The 13,936-nt window shown below is 32.9% G+C and overlaps 1 protein-coding gene across 2 annotated transcripts; it reads right to left on the bottom strand.

The window, feature by feature from the left end:
• Window positions 1-95: 95 nt before the first annotated feature.
• LOC137922719 (aldo-keto reductase AKR2E4-like) lies at window positions 96-13,203 on the bottom strand. 2 transcript variants are annotated; one of them, XM_068765762.1, is made up of 7 exons: window positions 13,162-13,203; window positions 6,188-6,292; window positions 4,623-4,805; window positions 3,555-3,671; window positions 2,991-3,158; window positions 2,303-2,503; window positions 96-1,077 (listed from the first exon to the last, which is right to left on the bottom strand). In XM_068765762.1, exons 1-7 carry the CDS (start codon window positions 13,186-13,188, stop codon window positions 850-852), a joined length of 1,029 nt encoding a protein of 342 aa, XP_068621863.1. In that variant the 5' UTR covers window positions 13,189-13,203; the 3' UTR covers window positions 96-849. The 2 variants fall into 2 exon arrangements, with proteins under 2 accessions (XP_068621863.1, XP_068621864.1); XM_068765763.1 differs by lacking the exon at window positions 13,162-13,203 and adding an exon at window positions 8,603-8,647.
• Between the last annotated feature and the right edge of the window lie 733 nt (window positions 13,204-13,936).

The raw sequence follows: 13,936 nt of genomic DNA, 5'->3' as shown, positions 1-13,936 counted from the left end.
ATTCAACGTTTTTTATAACGGTTGGTTATTTCTTACAGTATCTAATTGTATTGTTTGGGAGACAGCAGAAATAAAAACTCAATATCATTCTTCAATCAATTTAATAAGTGATGTATAAATTTAGTTAAGAAATTAAATCTATGGAGAGTATGTAGAACAAACTGGCTAGCAACAGTTCACCGATAAATCATTTTATTTTCAATGTAAAATTCTACTTATTTATTATACTTCTTATGCCTAAATAAAATAGTTAAATACTAATTAATGTCTAACAAGTCGGTGGTATTATTTATCTCCTTTTTATATTATAATGAAATAAATTCCGACGCAAAATAAGCGCAGTGCCGCATAATTGCGGAACCCAGCTCTCAGAGACAAGATAAAATAATATTTTACGAATATTATGTATAACATACAACTCCTAAAAATATTTAAAATGCACAATTATATTGAATCTAGAGTACAAAATTTCAAATACTTATACATTCATACAAAAATAAAGTGGAACAATATTTCCATTTATTTTGACATTTCAAAATGACAATACTTGTTTTTCTTATGTCATGTGGATTAAGCTGCCTTTACAGTTAATAGAAAAGACTAGACTATATATAAATACCAGTTCTTAGAAATGAGCAATTACGCTTTATTTCCTTATACTTTTGATTAAAATTCGTCATTGTACACACTAATAGATAGCTTATATCAATGATATGCGTCATGAAAAACTTTTAGAATCGTAGAAAGGGGTAATGGATTTACAAACAGTGTCATCTTTATTCATTATTAATTTTATAAACGTATCAAATTTATCAAAAAAATATATAATATATATACTGTATTAGTTCATTATTTGTATGTTTTAATAAAAGGATCATTAATAGGATTATCGACTTTCTCGAACGGATAGTAAGGATGTGTCTGCCAAAACGTCGGGAACGTATATCTAATATGTCCGTCGAATTGATTTATTTTTTCTATTTCTTGTTCCTCAAGTTTAAAATCGAAGATACTTATGTTTTCCTTTAACCTTTCCAAATTTACCGACTTGGATACAGGGACGACGTTTCTATCAACCTGTAACGTAATTAGTACACAAAATCAATATAAATACAAATGAATTGCCAAATTTCTTACTAAACACAAAACCTAAGTAGCTCTACTGATTCGGCTATTTTTTACTTTATATTTTTGTTAAGAGCCGATAAATTTTCTAATAAATATAAAAATAGTAGAAAAACGCTAGAATAGTCATATAAAAAACTTCCCTTTTTTGAAAGAAACCACAGAGTAAATTAACTTGACCGTTGGTTAAGCGTTTGATGACAAACAGAACAAAAACGGCAATAATTAAATAATGAAACAACGTGAACCATAAAGCATTAGTACATTGACAATATAATTAGTAACATAATTTACACTGCTGCAGGTTCCGGAAGTGCGAGGCGGCAAGACGCAGAGGGTACTCAGTCTAGAACAGTGTTTCCCAAAGTGGAGTCTTCACCCCACAGGGGGGCAATTTAATTGTTAAGGGGGGCAATTCGAAAATGGACTCGACACGAGTTTAACCCTTTCGCTTTAATACAAAAAAATATGTTACATAGGGCGCATAAGAATTTTCGAAAGACTAAAGTGGAGCATGGCACATAAAAGGTTGAAAAATACTGGGATAAACTTTCTGTTAAGGTAGCGAAGCTCGAGATCTCCCTGGAGGACCTGGGTTCGGGCCGCTACATACTACAGTTTTACCAGTTTGGGAATGCGCAAAGCTCTTAGATTGCTCAAGCCGATGCTCCATAGAATGAGTAGACCCAAGAGCCCCCTTGAAGGGATCCTAGCTTTGGCTGTCACTCTTCATTATCACCTGTTACCAAAGATAAAAATTGGCGGAAAAAATCCCACAACGCATCTATCCAGAATCTTCGTGAGTTAGCAAATCCTGTGATACGCGAGCCGACCTCGATTTTAACGAGGCCGGCCGATTTTTGAACAGTTAGGAAATGTTTCATACGGTGCCTGTCTGAAAGTCGTCCGGAGACTTGAGCTTTTATTTTGGTCTCATAATGGCGCGGCGACTGAATGTGCCGAGAATGGTTGTTTTGGAAGTAGCGGCTCTGACAATCAACTAGTGTGTTGATCGGCAGTATAAGCAGTGGATTGACGTCTCTTTTAAGAAGTAGGCAATCATTGGCAGTTCTGAGTCTACGTGCGCGTGACCCTTGTCTCTGCGCATGAACCTGTTAACTGTTTTTGTACGGTTATAAATAAAACATAAGAGGTTTTAGTGTAAAACTTTGCTTACCAGCCATCTTAAAACAACTTGTGGCGTAGTTTTATTATATTTCTTCGCAATTTCAACCAAAACTGGATCATCCATCTTAGGTCCTGGGGATTGTACACCGTACCTCGAAACTAGGGAACCCAAAGGACTATACCCCATAACAACAAGGCCTTCAGACGAAGCATTTTCTATCATATCCTTTTGGATATTTTGTGGGTGAACCTGTTCAAAAATTTAAAAAAAAAGTATTTTTCTATATCTAACATTTTATTTATATGAATTAAAAATATTTTTTAAAGAAATAATCGTTTAAACCGTAGGAATTTTACAAAGTGTGAACGTATTCCTAAGTAAAAAGTCAATAAAAGCTTATAGCTTTTACGTAAAGTGATCAATCACTCAGAAATGTGAAACATTTAATTTTTCTATGTGAATAAAACAGGCCAATAACTTCTGACAGTACAAAGTGTTCAGGGACAGATAGTAAACATATATTAATTTTAACATGCAAAAAACCTAAAAAAAAATTTGAAATTACTTTCTCTTATGTTATTTATTATTTATGAAGGCATAAATTTTTAGATAATGTGTACCGTACATTAGTTGATAGCAAATGAGCTATACATTAAAATGTGCAATTAAATCTATACAAGAATTATTATATATCTGTGTTCTAATTTTGAAATAATATTTTTTTTTAAATCATTACCTCTATTTCAATAGCTACAGGTTTAATGGTACCTTCTTCGATTACTCGTTTCAATTGCTCTGCATTAAAGTTAGAGACTCCTAAAGACTTCACTAGACCCAGATTTTGCGCGTCTTCCATACCACGCCAGGTTTCCATGAAATCCACATCAGAGAATGTGTAGTCCTCCTGTGATTCAGCGTGAAATTAATGTCTTTATAATTATAATGTTGAAAATAATAGTATCTAATTAGAAATTTAGTATGTTTCTCTTTTCAAAAAAATCCGTATTTTTGGATTCTATAATTTAATTATCTATAATAATTATCATAACTTTTAAGCGAAACTTCACGGAGTTATGTGTTTTTTTTTTAAGTAAACTTCTATTTAATTAAAGTTTAAATATAATAACGTTTTTTTAAATTATGTTATGGAATTCAGTACGTCAGCATTTAATCAAGAGTCATATATGTTGAAAAAACTATATGTAATAATTGTTTAAATAAATATTCGTTTCTATTTATTTGTCGTAAGAGATGATAATGGTAATGAACTAAAATATAAGTAATGCATTAAAATACTCACATTTAAAGCCATTGGCCAATGCATTAAATATAAATCCACATAGGTTAAGCCCATTTTGTCTAAACTTTTTTTTAAAACCATTGGCACCTGCTCTCTCTTATGAAATGTGTTCCAGATCTGGAAAAATATTTTTTTTTAATTTTAAATCACAACTGTAATACAACTCTTACATTAAAAACTGGGTTATTAATTATTTTTAGTGAAATTAACTAATATATTTTTTAATTTTTTAAATTCTTTAATAAAATATATTGTGAGACGCACAGTGCAAAGAATAGGCCTTTTTTTCGTGGGGAAAATACTGCGTGGGATAACCCTCCGCTGCGTGGGCAAAGAAATGGTTATGCCGGAATCCTACCGACTAAAACCCAACAGTCTTCATCAACGCCTTTTGTTAAAACTACGGGAACGCTTTCGCATACTACCGTGGTTTCAACAGCAGTGGCCTAGTGCCTCAACTCCTCAGAATAGAGCTGCAGTCCTCCACTCATATAAATACGAGAGATTCAGTTCGAGTGCCACTGTTGGGTAAGGACACACTAGCGGCTGATCACCCCGAATCCGTCGCCGACTAAATGGGGGTTGGAGAAGGGTGCCGAATGCTCTTCGACGTCCAGGTCTCCGACTGCAGATAGGGAGGTCAGATATTCTTTCTCTCTCTCTGTCCGGAGCCTCCTTCTATAACATCACTTTTTCGCAGAAGGTTATACGAGCGGTCCATGACTGCGCGTTCTAGACCATCGACTTAACGAAGCCTGGTCACGATAGGTCATTCTCAACGGCAAAGAATAGCCTTCCCCAGCGATCCTCATGATGACCATGTTTGCGCTGCTCGCACCAGGTGTCTTCCCGCGACCTTGACTAAGTCGTCGATCCTCCTAGTGGGGGGACTACGCATATCCCCATTCATTACTCTCTATTTGACCTTGACCCTTCTTATAAGTTCCATCGCCAACAACCTAATTAAGTCCAAGACCAAACGTCTCGGATCCATTAGTCATCACCGGCAACACACACTGGTCAAAGACCTACGTCGCATGTCGTATACAGTTACTAAATTACCCTTACTTTAGTGGTCACAAACATATCATCTCTATTAATGACGCCCTCGTCGATCTTCATACGAATTGCTTCTCCGATTTCTTCCTCAGTTTCGTAAATATATGCGGTGTCGATGTGTCTATACCCTATGTCAATTGCATTCATAATTACGTCACGAAATTGTTTATTTTGAGATTTTACAACACCATTCTGTAAAACAATAGAGAATATTGTAGTTACCTTCCAGCTAATAATTAAATCTTATATTAGGGGGACCGAAAAGTAATGTCACTGTTTTAAGTTAAATTCACACGACAAAATTTTTGAAAAGTTTTTATTTCTAATCAACAATATATTCACCTTCGTTATCAACAATCGTTTGCCATCTAGTATACAAAATCAATGCCAGAGCGGTAAAAATCAATTGGTTTTTCTGTAAAATATTTCCACAGAAAAGACATTTCTATCCGGCCCCGCTAATAGATAATTTAAAAAACAAATTAATATTTACACCTCATCGTAGTAAAAATATTGGACTACCTAACTTATGACGAATAAACGGTAAACCCGGTTGTACACAGGATTTTAAATTTGGAAGCCAGTTAGTGCTCCTGTATTTTTATAAAGCATGTAACTTGCCTTGGCACGTATAATGAACGTAATTATACGTAATGTAAAAAAGATAAAAAGCAATTAATTATACGTTTTGATTTAAACATTAAATTTAAATTTCTTAATTTTAACAGACTGACGTAACTGTGACCAGTCACCACCTATGCTGATGATATCGATTTTCTGGCAATGGATAATGGTCCTAAGGTAGCTAGTAAAAAGTTATAGAGCATTCTTGACAATAACTAAGACCGGCTAAGAGCCAGTTCACGAAAGTTCATACACGTATCTTTTACAATAAACAAAGATGATTGTTTTTCTTTCCGTTCTGAAAAAAAATACTTTTTTTTGGAATATTTGTGTACAAGATAGGGATAGAAGCGTAACATTTGCAAATCATAGAAAAACAAAAAGATAAAGTGAACCCCAAATTCAAAAAACTTTCTGTGGATAATTAGCTACATCAGATTTGGATTGTAGCCAGCAACGACAATGTGGCGTGCTTGCAAAGAGTTCATAATATCGTTCTTATAAAGGCTATAAAAACATGATAACCAACGTCACAATCATCAAGAATCTTCTGAATCACTTGAAGACCAATAAGGATAAAAGATTCACAATAGAAATCACGTGTTTTATATAGTTTCCAACTGATTGTAAACGAAAAGATCAAGATCATCATCATGTCACCCCATAGACGTAGGCGTCTGTATACAAGGCTTAGCGGGTGGCCCTTAGATCACTATGAAGATCAGGCTTGCGCTACCCGCATCCAGACACTGTTCGCAGCTTTTACTATGAATAAAATATAATAAAAGAATATCTATCAAGTGATAATAATAAATCTTAAAAGTCCAGCGATAAATACATTCGATGAATGTGTTCGTATTAATATATTTATTCATAAACGATTTTAAAGAAATACGACAACAAATAAATTTATTGGAAACATACATAGTTTGTTAAAAAATATTACCAACCTTGTCAAATCCTAAATAAGTCCCCAGAGCAATCGCTGGCATCATTCTCCCATTGTTCAATTTAAGCTTGGGAACTTCATTTGAAACGACTTTGGACAGCGCCATCTACATAAGTAATTTAAAACCCAAAAATGTTTAAATTTATTTTTTTATTTAATTCATTAACACTGTCTTCGGTAAGACAGCTTACTTTTTACTAAAACAGCCTTTAGGATGATTAGAATAATATTTTTTGTTCCAGAATTTCGAAAAAAACATTCATTTATCTAACAATTAACCTGTCAACTATTTATGGAAATATCTGCCCGAAACTTAGTAGACTATATTATATCGAATTGCTTCAAATACACAGTCTAAAATTGCTTGCTCTGGACATTTACAGACATAAAGAATAACATTTCATTCATTATTTTTTAAAAAAACGTTCCAGACACTGACAGGTGCCATGTTGAAACCTTCCCGGCCAACCAAAGGTTAATTACATTTGAATTAAAACAAATATATCAATCGTAAAATAATCAAATACAAATTTAACATTGCCTCAGTTATCATATTTGTTTCTATTACATTTTATTATATATGGAAGTAATGGATCCAGTATTTGAACTCATAAAATAGTATATCATTGACTATAACCGAACTATTTTCCGTCTAATAATAAGATCACGGGAACATTTACACAGACCACAGTTCCCTGCAGTTATTTTTGGGCTGACATCTTAACCCCAAAATCGCCTCCGATTGCATGACGTAGTTTCTAGCGAGTTCCTTTCCAAGAAGAAGACAGCTAATGTAAATACAGTTATACGCATTTGACGAATATTCCCTACTTAATCTAGGAGAACATCAAACACAAGTCTTATAATTTAGAATTAACTAATATTTAACTATACTGATAAGAGAGGGTGGTATCTTGGTGCTCTCTCTTTTCGCCTCTTTGGTCAAGACAGTGATGGAAGAAATTAAGAAGTAAACTGCGCTTCCACTACTGGCGCACAATTTCTAGGTAGCGGAGATTTATCTCTCCAAAGACGAAGATTAGGAGGAAAAACGAGGTTTTAAGTCGGTGCGGCTGATAATTATAAAGAAAATATGTGTTAAATGTATGAACAATATATGTAATGTTGCAAAAAAATGTAAAATGTGATATAAATAAAATTGTAAGGAATGTAGTGGTTGGGGATGGATGTATGGTTAATGGAATGAAAAAGAAAGACTGGGAAAATTATTGAACGAAAGAAGCAGTACGACAGATAAAATATATACATACAGGAGAATGATAATCATAAAAATTATATAAATAAATTATAAGCAATATAAAGTCCCTGTCCCACACAAGATAGGGGAACGAGAGGTCCCCAATAGCAGGGACCATTAAAAAAAAGTCGATGTGGCAAATTAATTATTCCAGTTTTTGATTTATAAATAGTACATCAAAAAAATCAAGATGGCTATTTTTTGTCGTGGCATGACGTGGGGGCGATTAGCCTTGCCCCCATGTTAAGTTATCGAAGCTCGAGGGCTTCCGGTGGAAATTCAGCTAAGGCCGTTACTTACTGCAAGTAGACTGGATCGCCCAGACAACTTTAATTTGCCGTTAAATCATTTCAAAAATATATTGAAAGATATAAATATAAACATTGCTTAATATCCGAATAATTAATACATAAATAAATAAATCATTGATTAAGAATTTACATTTTTACACAGTAATAATTAAATATCACCTATAAAATACAAATCATTGGTTAGTATCAAAAATACTTTTTTTATCAATAATTACTAAGAATAAACATTTAGATAATAAACTGGAATCAAGATATGGGAGAAATAACGTCAACTTAAAATCAAAAAACTTATTGAGCAAAAAGTATTAACCAATTGGTAATAATTATAGACAACTGTATAGTAATAACAATTAATCTAATAATTGGTCTACAACTAAAAGATTATTTTAATTCCAAATTCACAGCTTACTTGTAAAAACTAGCCTTTTCAATCCTGACTAAGACACAGCTAACTAAAGATAATATCAACTTATTATTTATAAGGATAAAGTGCAATGCCTCATTATCACTGAATAGGTCCTTTAATGACCTTTACTCAGCACACAAACCACTCAGAAGTACCTACCCGACTCAATAAGTATCTTCACTAAATTAACAGATTATAATATTTATTTTAAAGAGTATTATCCTTTAAATACATTAACAAGGTTTCTCCAAAAAAATATTTAAGAAATTAAAATTTTCAACTGTGTAACGAACTTTTAATTTTTTTATTAGTTTTATTTTGTTAAAAATAAATAATTTAATATTATCACAATTCTCAAAAGTATGTAAAATATTTAATCAAGAAAATTAAATAAGCTCATTATTTTTAATCGTTTTGAAAAGAAATTCGCGATTAACTTACCATAGACAAGAGCGCGTATTGCACGAACAAGCGACCGTACCACGACATGATTGAAAACGTATTACCTAGAACTAGAGATGGGTAGCTCGCGAGCTAAAGACAAGAAAGATAAATATCTTTACAAAAGATATCATCACTCTTTAGCTCGCATGTGTTTAAATTATATCTCTATATCTTTATACATACGAGTCAATTTTCGTGATGAGTTACGGCTCGTTCAGAGTTAGAAAGAAAGAGATGGGCTTATACAGATTTACACGTAAAAGAAAGAGATGGCTATCTATAGCATGTTTGTATTAATAATGTAAATTACGGATTTTCGGAACGACAACATCACACACTCGGGCCTTTAATTTTTTTTTTTATATGACATTGGCTGTAACGCATTCCATTATTTCAACTTCACACGTTTTATTCCGCCTTATTGAGTTCTCCAGTCTGAGCTGAAAGAGCCGAAGATATAAAGGATATATTTTTAGTCTTAGCTGCCTTATTCTCTGTCTGAGCGGTACTGAGCTAAATGAGTTAAAGATATAAAAGAGAGTATATAAATCCCAAAAACGAAAAAACATGTATCACTCTTTTTGTCAGGAATACATTTTGCCCATCCTTACCCAGAATACTTTTTGTGCTTATAAGCTTATGGCTTAAAAACACACGGTCCGAAAAGTATTTACTGTGTTACTCGGTTAAGAATATTGAATGATCGAATAAGCATTTGTTACATGCAGACACGAAAATATTTATACTTTTAGGTTGTCGATATTCATATATACACAACTGAATACAAAAATATTTTATTTTATTGGAAAGATGTTAATTATATACTGTTTTTTAAAATATCCATTTTTAACAATTTTTTTAATAATTTGTCGGTAATTTGGATACATTATATACCTTAAAATGATTTATTAACTTTATTAAATAAAATACTTGTTTTTTGATTGTTCGTTCTCTGTAATTCTTTACAGAACCGTGTAAGTTTGATTTTTGTTTTAAAATATGTACTTAGTCTAGCCATAAATACTCTTATAATTAAAGAAAAACATTACTTTTGATTTTAGAATCTGTCATTTTTATTTGATTGTTCGTTTGTTATTTTACTTTCACGCCAATATATTGTAAAATATTTTCTTGTATTAAAATGGAGTTGGTGATAAAGAGAGCCGAATCGCTGTGCATGGCATTACATAAAGTAGGTATGGTGCCAAATATAATTTTTAAAATCCTTCATACGCTTGGTATTAGTCAAACACTTATGTACCAGGCTATTGATAAGTACAATGAAACTTCCTCTGTTTGTGACAGAAAAGGATCTACCTGTCCACAGCGTTCGTACGAAAAAGTCGATCAGAGCAGTAAGGGAATGAATTCGAAGAAATCCTGTCCGAAAGGGAAATGAAAATAGCACCTAGAAACATGTCGCGAATTTTAAACGATGCCAAGACTTGCAGTCATTGAGGAAGGCACTGGTCATTTCTCTACCGACAATTTAAAAAAGAATAGGATGGTAAAATTAAAACAACTACTTAAGCAAAAGAGGTGACAGGAAATTTTTTTTTACGGATGAGAAAATTTTTACAATCGAGCAAATTTTAACAAACAAAAAGATCGTATGTATGCTGAAAGCTCTAAAAAAAGCTTCCCAATTAGTCAACAGAGTACAACAGAGTAGGTATTATCCGACTTCCTGGTCTTAATCCACTTATTTTTCTTTATGATTTATGGTCAGTTTTAGACAGTAAGATCAAGCAGGCCTAACTGCCATCTGAAGAATTTTCCAATAGAAAAATTGCTGCTATTGATTACTTCAAATAATTCTATCAAATTTTAAATTTTTATGTTAATGTATTAAACTAACGTATTTCATAAAAATGTTGTTTTTCTTTGTGAAAATATTTCTTACAAAACTAAGAAAGCTAGCATAATTATAGCTGGAGCTGTGTACGCCTATAATAAGCAAACTTATTTAATTTTTAACTTTAATAATTGAACTTAATGTAATCTTACATTGAAGATGAAATTTTAATTTGTTGCCTATTTGAAATAAATGAGTATAGAATATTAAAAAAAATATTTTGTAAATATGAGACCTAAAGGATAATACATATTAACGCCATTTTATTAAAATAAATAAATTTCCGTCGCTCACCGAAGCGAACGATTGGATATCTTTGATTATAACTCAACAAAAACAAATCCCTGGCCGATGAATCTTGAGATATTTTTTTTATTTGGAAAGGACGTTTTTCGGCCAGACAGTTTTCAATCGTATAAGAATTAAACTGTAAATTTCAATAGATAGCTAACATTATTAAATTTCAGTTTAAAAACTTAAGAAAATTACTAGCACTTTATGTCCTAATTGTAGTAAATGAAAACATGCGTAATTTTTCCTTTTCATTCCGGCTAATCTCTAAAATGAAAACAAAAATATCATGACTTTTATATTGGTCATGAGATACGAGTACTAATAAAAAGGCCTGTGCTTTAGATCTATTGTTGACACACTTTACTATATTTATTTGCGTATTGCAGTTTTGCTTTTGACATATCTTAAGCAGTAAGGGAGTTTTATAAAAAAAAAAAAAAAAACAGATAAATGATAATACGATTTATTAGCAAAACTTTTCAGCTGACAGTCGCCATCTTACGCTGCCCGCATTCAGCGACTTCCCGCGACCCCGACCCGCCGCGTCTACCGACTCGTGATCGCCACTCTAGACTTTTCAGCCCTAACAGCCACCGGTTGCACAAGCGATGTGCCGCGACCACTGCCACTTCAGAGGAGCAATTTCTCGAGCTTCGTCGGTAATCTTGGTTCATCTGTGGATTTCCTCATTTCTATTCGATCTCGAAGCGAAATTCCGATCATAGCTCTCTCCATTGCTCCCGGGATGACTTTAAGCCTTCTTGTGAAGCCACGTCTCGCACCTGTTTTTTAAATATTTAATGGAATCAGGCGTTACCTCGCGGAAGTCGTGGAGGGGTGAACCACGTGTTGGCGGTGGCGGTTGTGTGATTCGCATTGTTAGCCGCATACGCATTTATCAGCGGGCTGGCGGGCGGTGCATTTTATTGCACGACTACCGCTGCATGTGCGGAAGTGGCTAAATATTGGTCCTTATCTTACTCGCACCTCTTTGTCATCACTGGCAACACACATTGTCCAAATATATTGTTTTACGTGTAAATAAATAAAAAAGACTAATATACAACTTTGAACTGTATCAGAGGTGGTCAAGCTCATTTTTGAAATTTATGGCGAGCTGCAATTAAAATGCATTTTATATTTTTTCTTATTTCGCATCCTTCACTACTGAGAATTGTGACTGTTTTTTTTTGTAAAATTGTCGCACTTTATATTACGCCGTCTATGCTGGTCTTGGCCGGTGTGCATTGCTTCGGCTACCATGTTATTTTACGCGGTTCTTTTCAAAATTCGTGTTTTAAAGGTATGCAAAAAAAGTTATTTGTAGAATTGTTCATGAAAATGTATATATTACAAAGTATGTCTGTAGAATTAAAATATTAAGAATTAGAGACAACAACATTGTTATACTCCCCACGATAACTCTTTAAAATTTAGTGTACTTCTAAGTGATTTGCAATGCACGTTAGTTAATACTGATCGGTTTTTGGATTTCACGAATTTTAAAGTGGCATAAAATGATTAACATATGCTATCGAATGCCACAAATAATCCTTCAAAGACTCGCAAGTGGCGACCCACAGGTTGGCTCTCTCTGATCTATACAATGTAATACAAACTGAGTTTTTTTCGTGCATAATAGTGTCATCAGAAATTGTTGTTGTTTATTTAATTACGATATTGATTATAAGGTAACCTTTAATGGCCTTTAGAATAGTTTTCCGCCAATTTTTTGCTTTGCAAAAGCAAAAGCATACGTTTAATTTTTCATTTTGATTATGTGTTTCACCTGGTAACACATCTTAACGTTTCGAAGTGTTAAACTTTTTTTTTCAAACAGGGCTTTTATTAATATTGATTCCTATGTGGAATTGGAAGAGTTTTAATAAATCTAATATATTACAATATATAGATGTATGTGAACGTATTAATATATTACATGATTTATTAGCATCTTATAACGTCAAGAACGATTAAGGCGTATGAGTCGCAAGAAGTACAGATTTATTAAAGAGTTTACTCGTCTAAACCAGTTAGAGGGGTTAAAAACTAATGTCATGAACTCGTGTCATAAACTCGTTTAAACATAAAAAAAAAACTCAAGATTTCATTATTTTTTTAATGCTTTTTTAAATGATAGGTTGTTATTCGTAAGATATATATCGATTTGACAAAGTGCCTTATTTATTCTCTCCTTTAAGGCAATTATAATTGTGACCAATCACAAAGAAAAACCGTACTCCAATAAGAATGCCTTTTTCATTTGATGTTCCATAAAAGAGTTTTAATATGAAACTCAAATGTACATCTTCGTATCATATATTCACAATAGTATGGCATACCGAAGACAGGATTACCTTATCTACGAATTCGAACGATAGTTAAACATAAAATCATGCGAACAAACCTTTACTTTGAAGCTTGCCGGCCACATAATGTAAATATTTACAAGTTAATCAAATGGACATGATAAATATATTTTATTAGATAAGCAAAAGAAGCACCCATTTTTATGAAGATGGGATACCATTTGCTTTGACATAATAATATCAGGACATTTGACGTTAACTTGTATTATGTTATACGTAGTTTAGATTACATAGATCCACAAATAAATCCAACATGTCGATATTTTCACGGCGCGACGTGTCTTCAAGTAGCGCGCGAAAGAGTCACGTCTGTGACGTTTAGTGTTGCGTTTAGGAATCAATTTTGCGACAAATCCTTATAATTATTTTTAATAATTCTGCTGTAGTGTACAATCGCGAACTCGAATATCGCAAAAACAAAATTTCGAATGATTATAACGGTTTTTTTTTACAATTACTATTCTCATTTTCATTTTTTAAACTTAACGATTCCATTTACACATATTTATAAATATCGTTATCATTGATCAAAACAAATTTACACTTTATTCGCCGAACAGAGTTGATAATCTGCACATTCAATACTTTTAAGCAAATGAATGGCACAAATAGTAGACTATATATAATCGCATTAGGTGGATCGACATGTCAAGGTTACGGAAAGTTGTAAAATGCGGGTAGCGCAGGAGCGTTCGTTGTGGCGATTTTTAGACGTTTACCGGCTGATGATGAATGGGACAAATCGTTGGAAGGGGAGCTTTTAATATGCAGTATGCTGTAAAGGAGTGTTTATATTCTGTGCGGATGGTGATA

The sequence above is a fragment of the Battus philenor genome, unplaced genomic scaffold (assembly GCF_028537555.1).
Source record: "Battus philenor isolate CCGP_79_NKW_IND1 unplaced genomic scaffold, ilBatPhil1.0.hap1 SCAF_20, whole genome shotgun sequence".
In the NCBI taxonomy this organism is placed as follows: Eukaryota; Metazoa; Arthropoda; class Insecta; order Lepidoptera; family Papilionidae; genus Battus; species Battus philenor.
This window is presented reverse-complemented; position numbering and strand designations above follow the sequence as displayed.

Excerpts from the sequence above, each read along its gene's own strand:
- LOC137922719 (XM_068765762.1), bottom strand. The coding sequence starts at position 13,188 with ATGTGGCCGGCAAGCTTCAAAGTAAAG. Across the intron at positions 2,504-2,990 it reads CTGTAGCTATTGAAATAGAG|GTTCACCCACAAAATATCCA; the intron begins GTAATGATTTAA and ends ATTTTTGAACAG. Across the intron at positions 1,078-2,302 it reads AAGTTGTTTTAAGATGGCTG|GTTGATAGAAACGTCGTCCC; the intron begins GTAAGCAAAGTT and ends ATTACGTTACAG.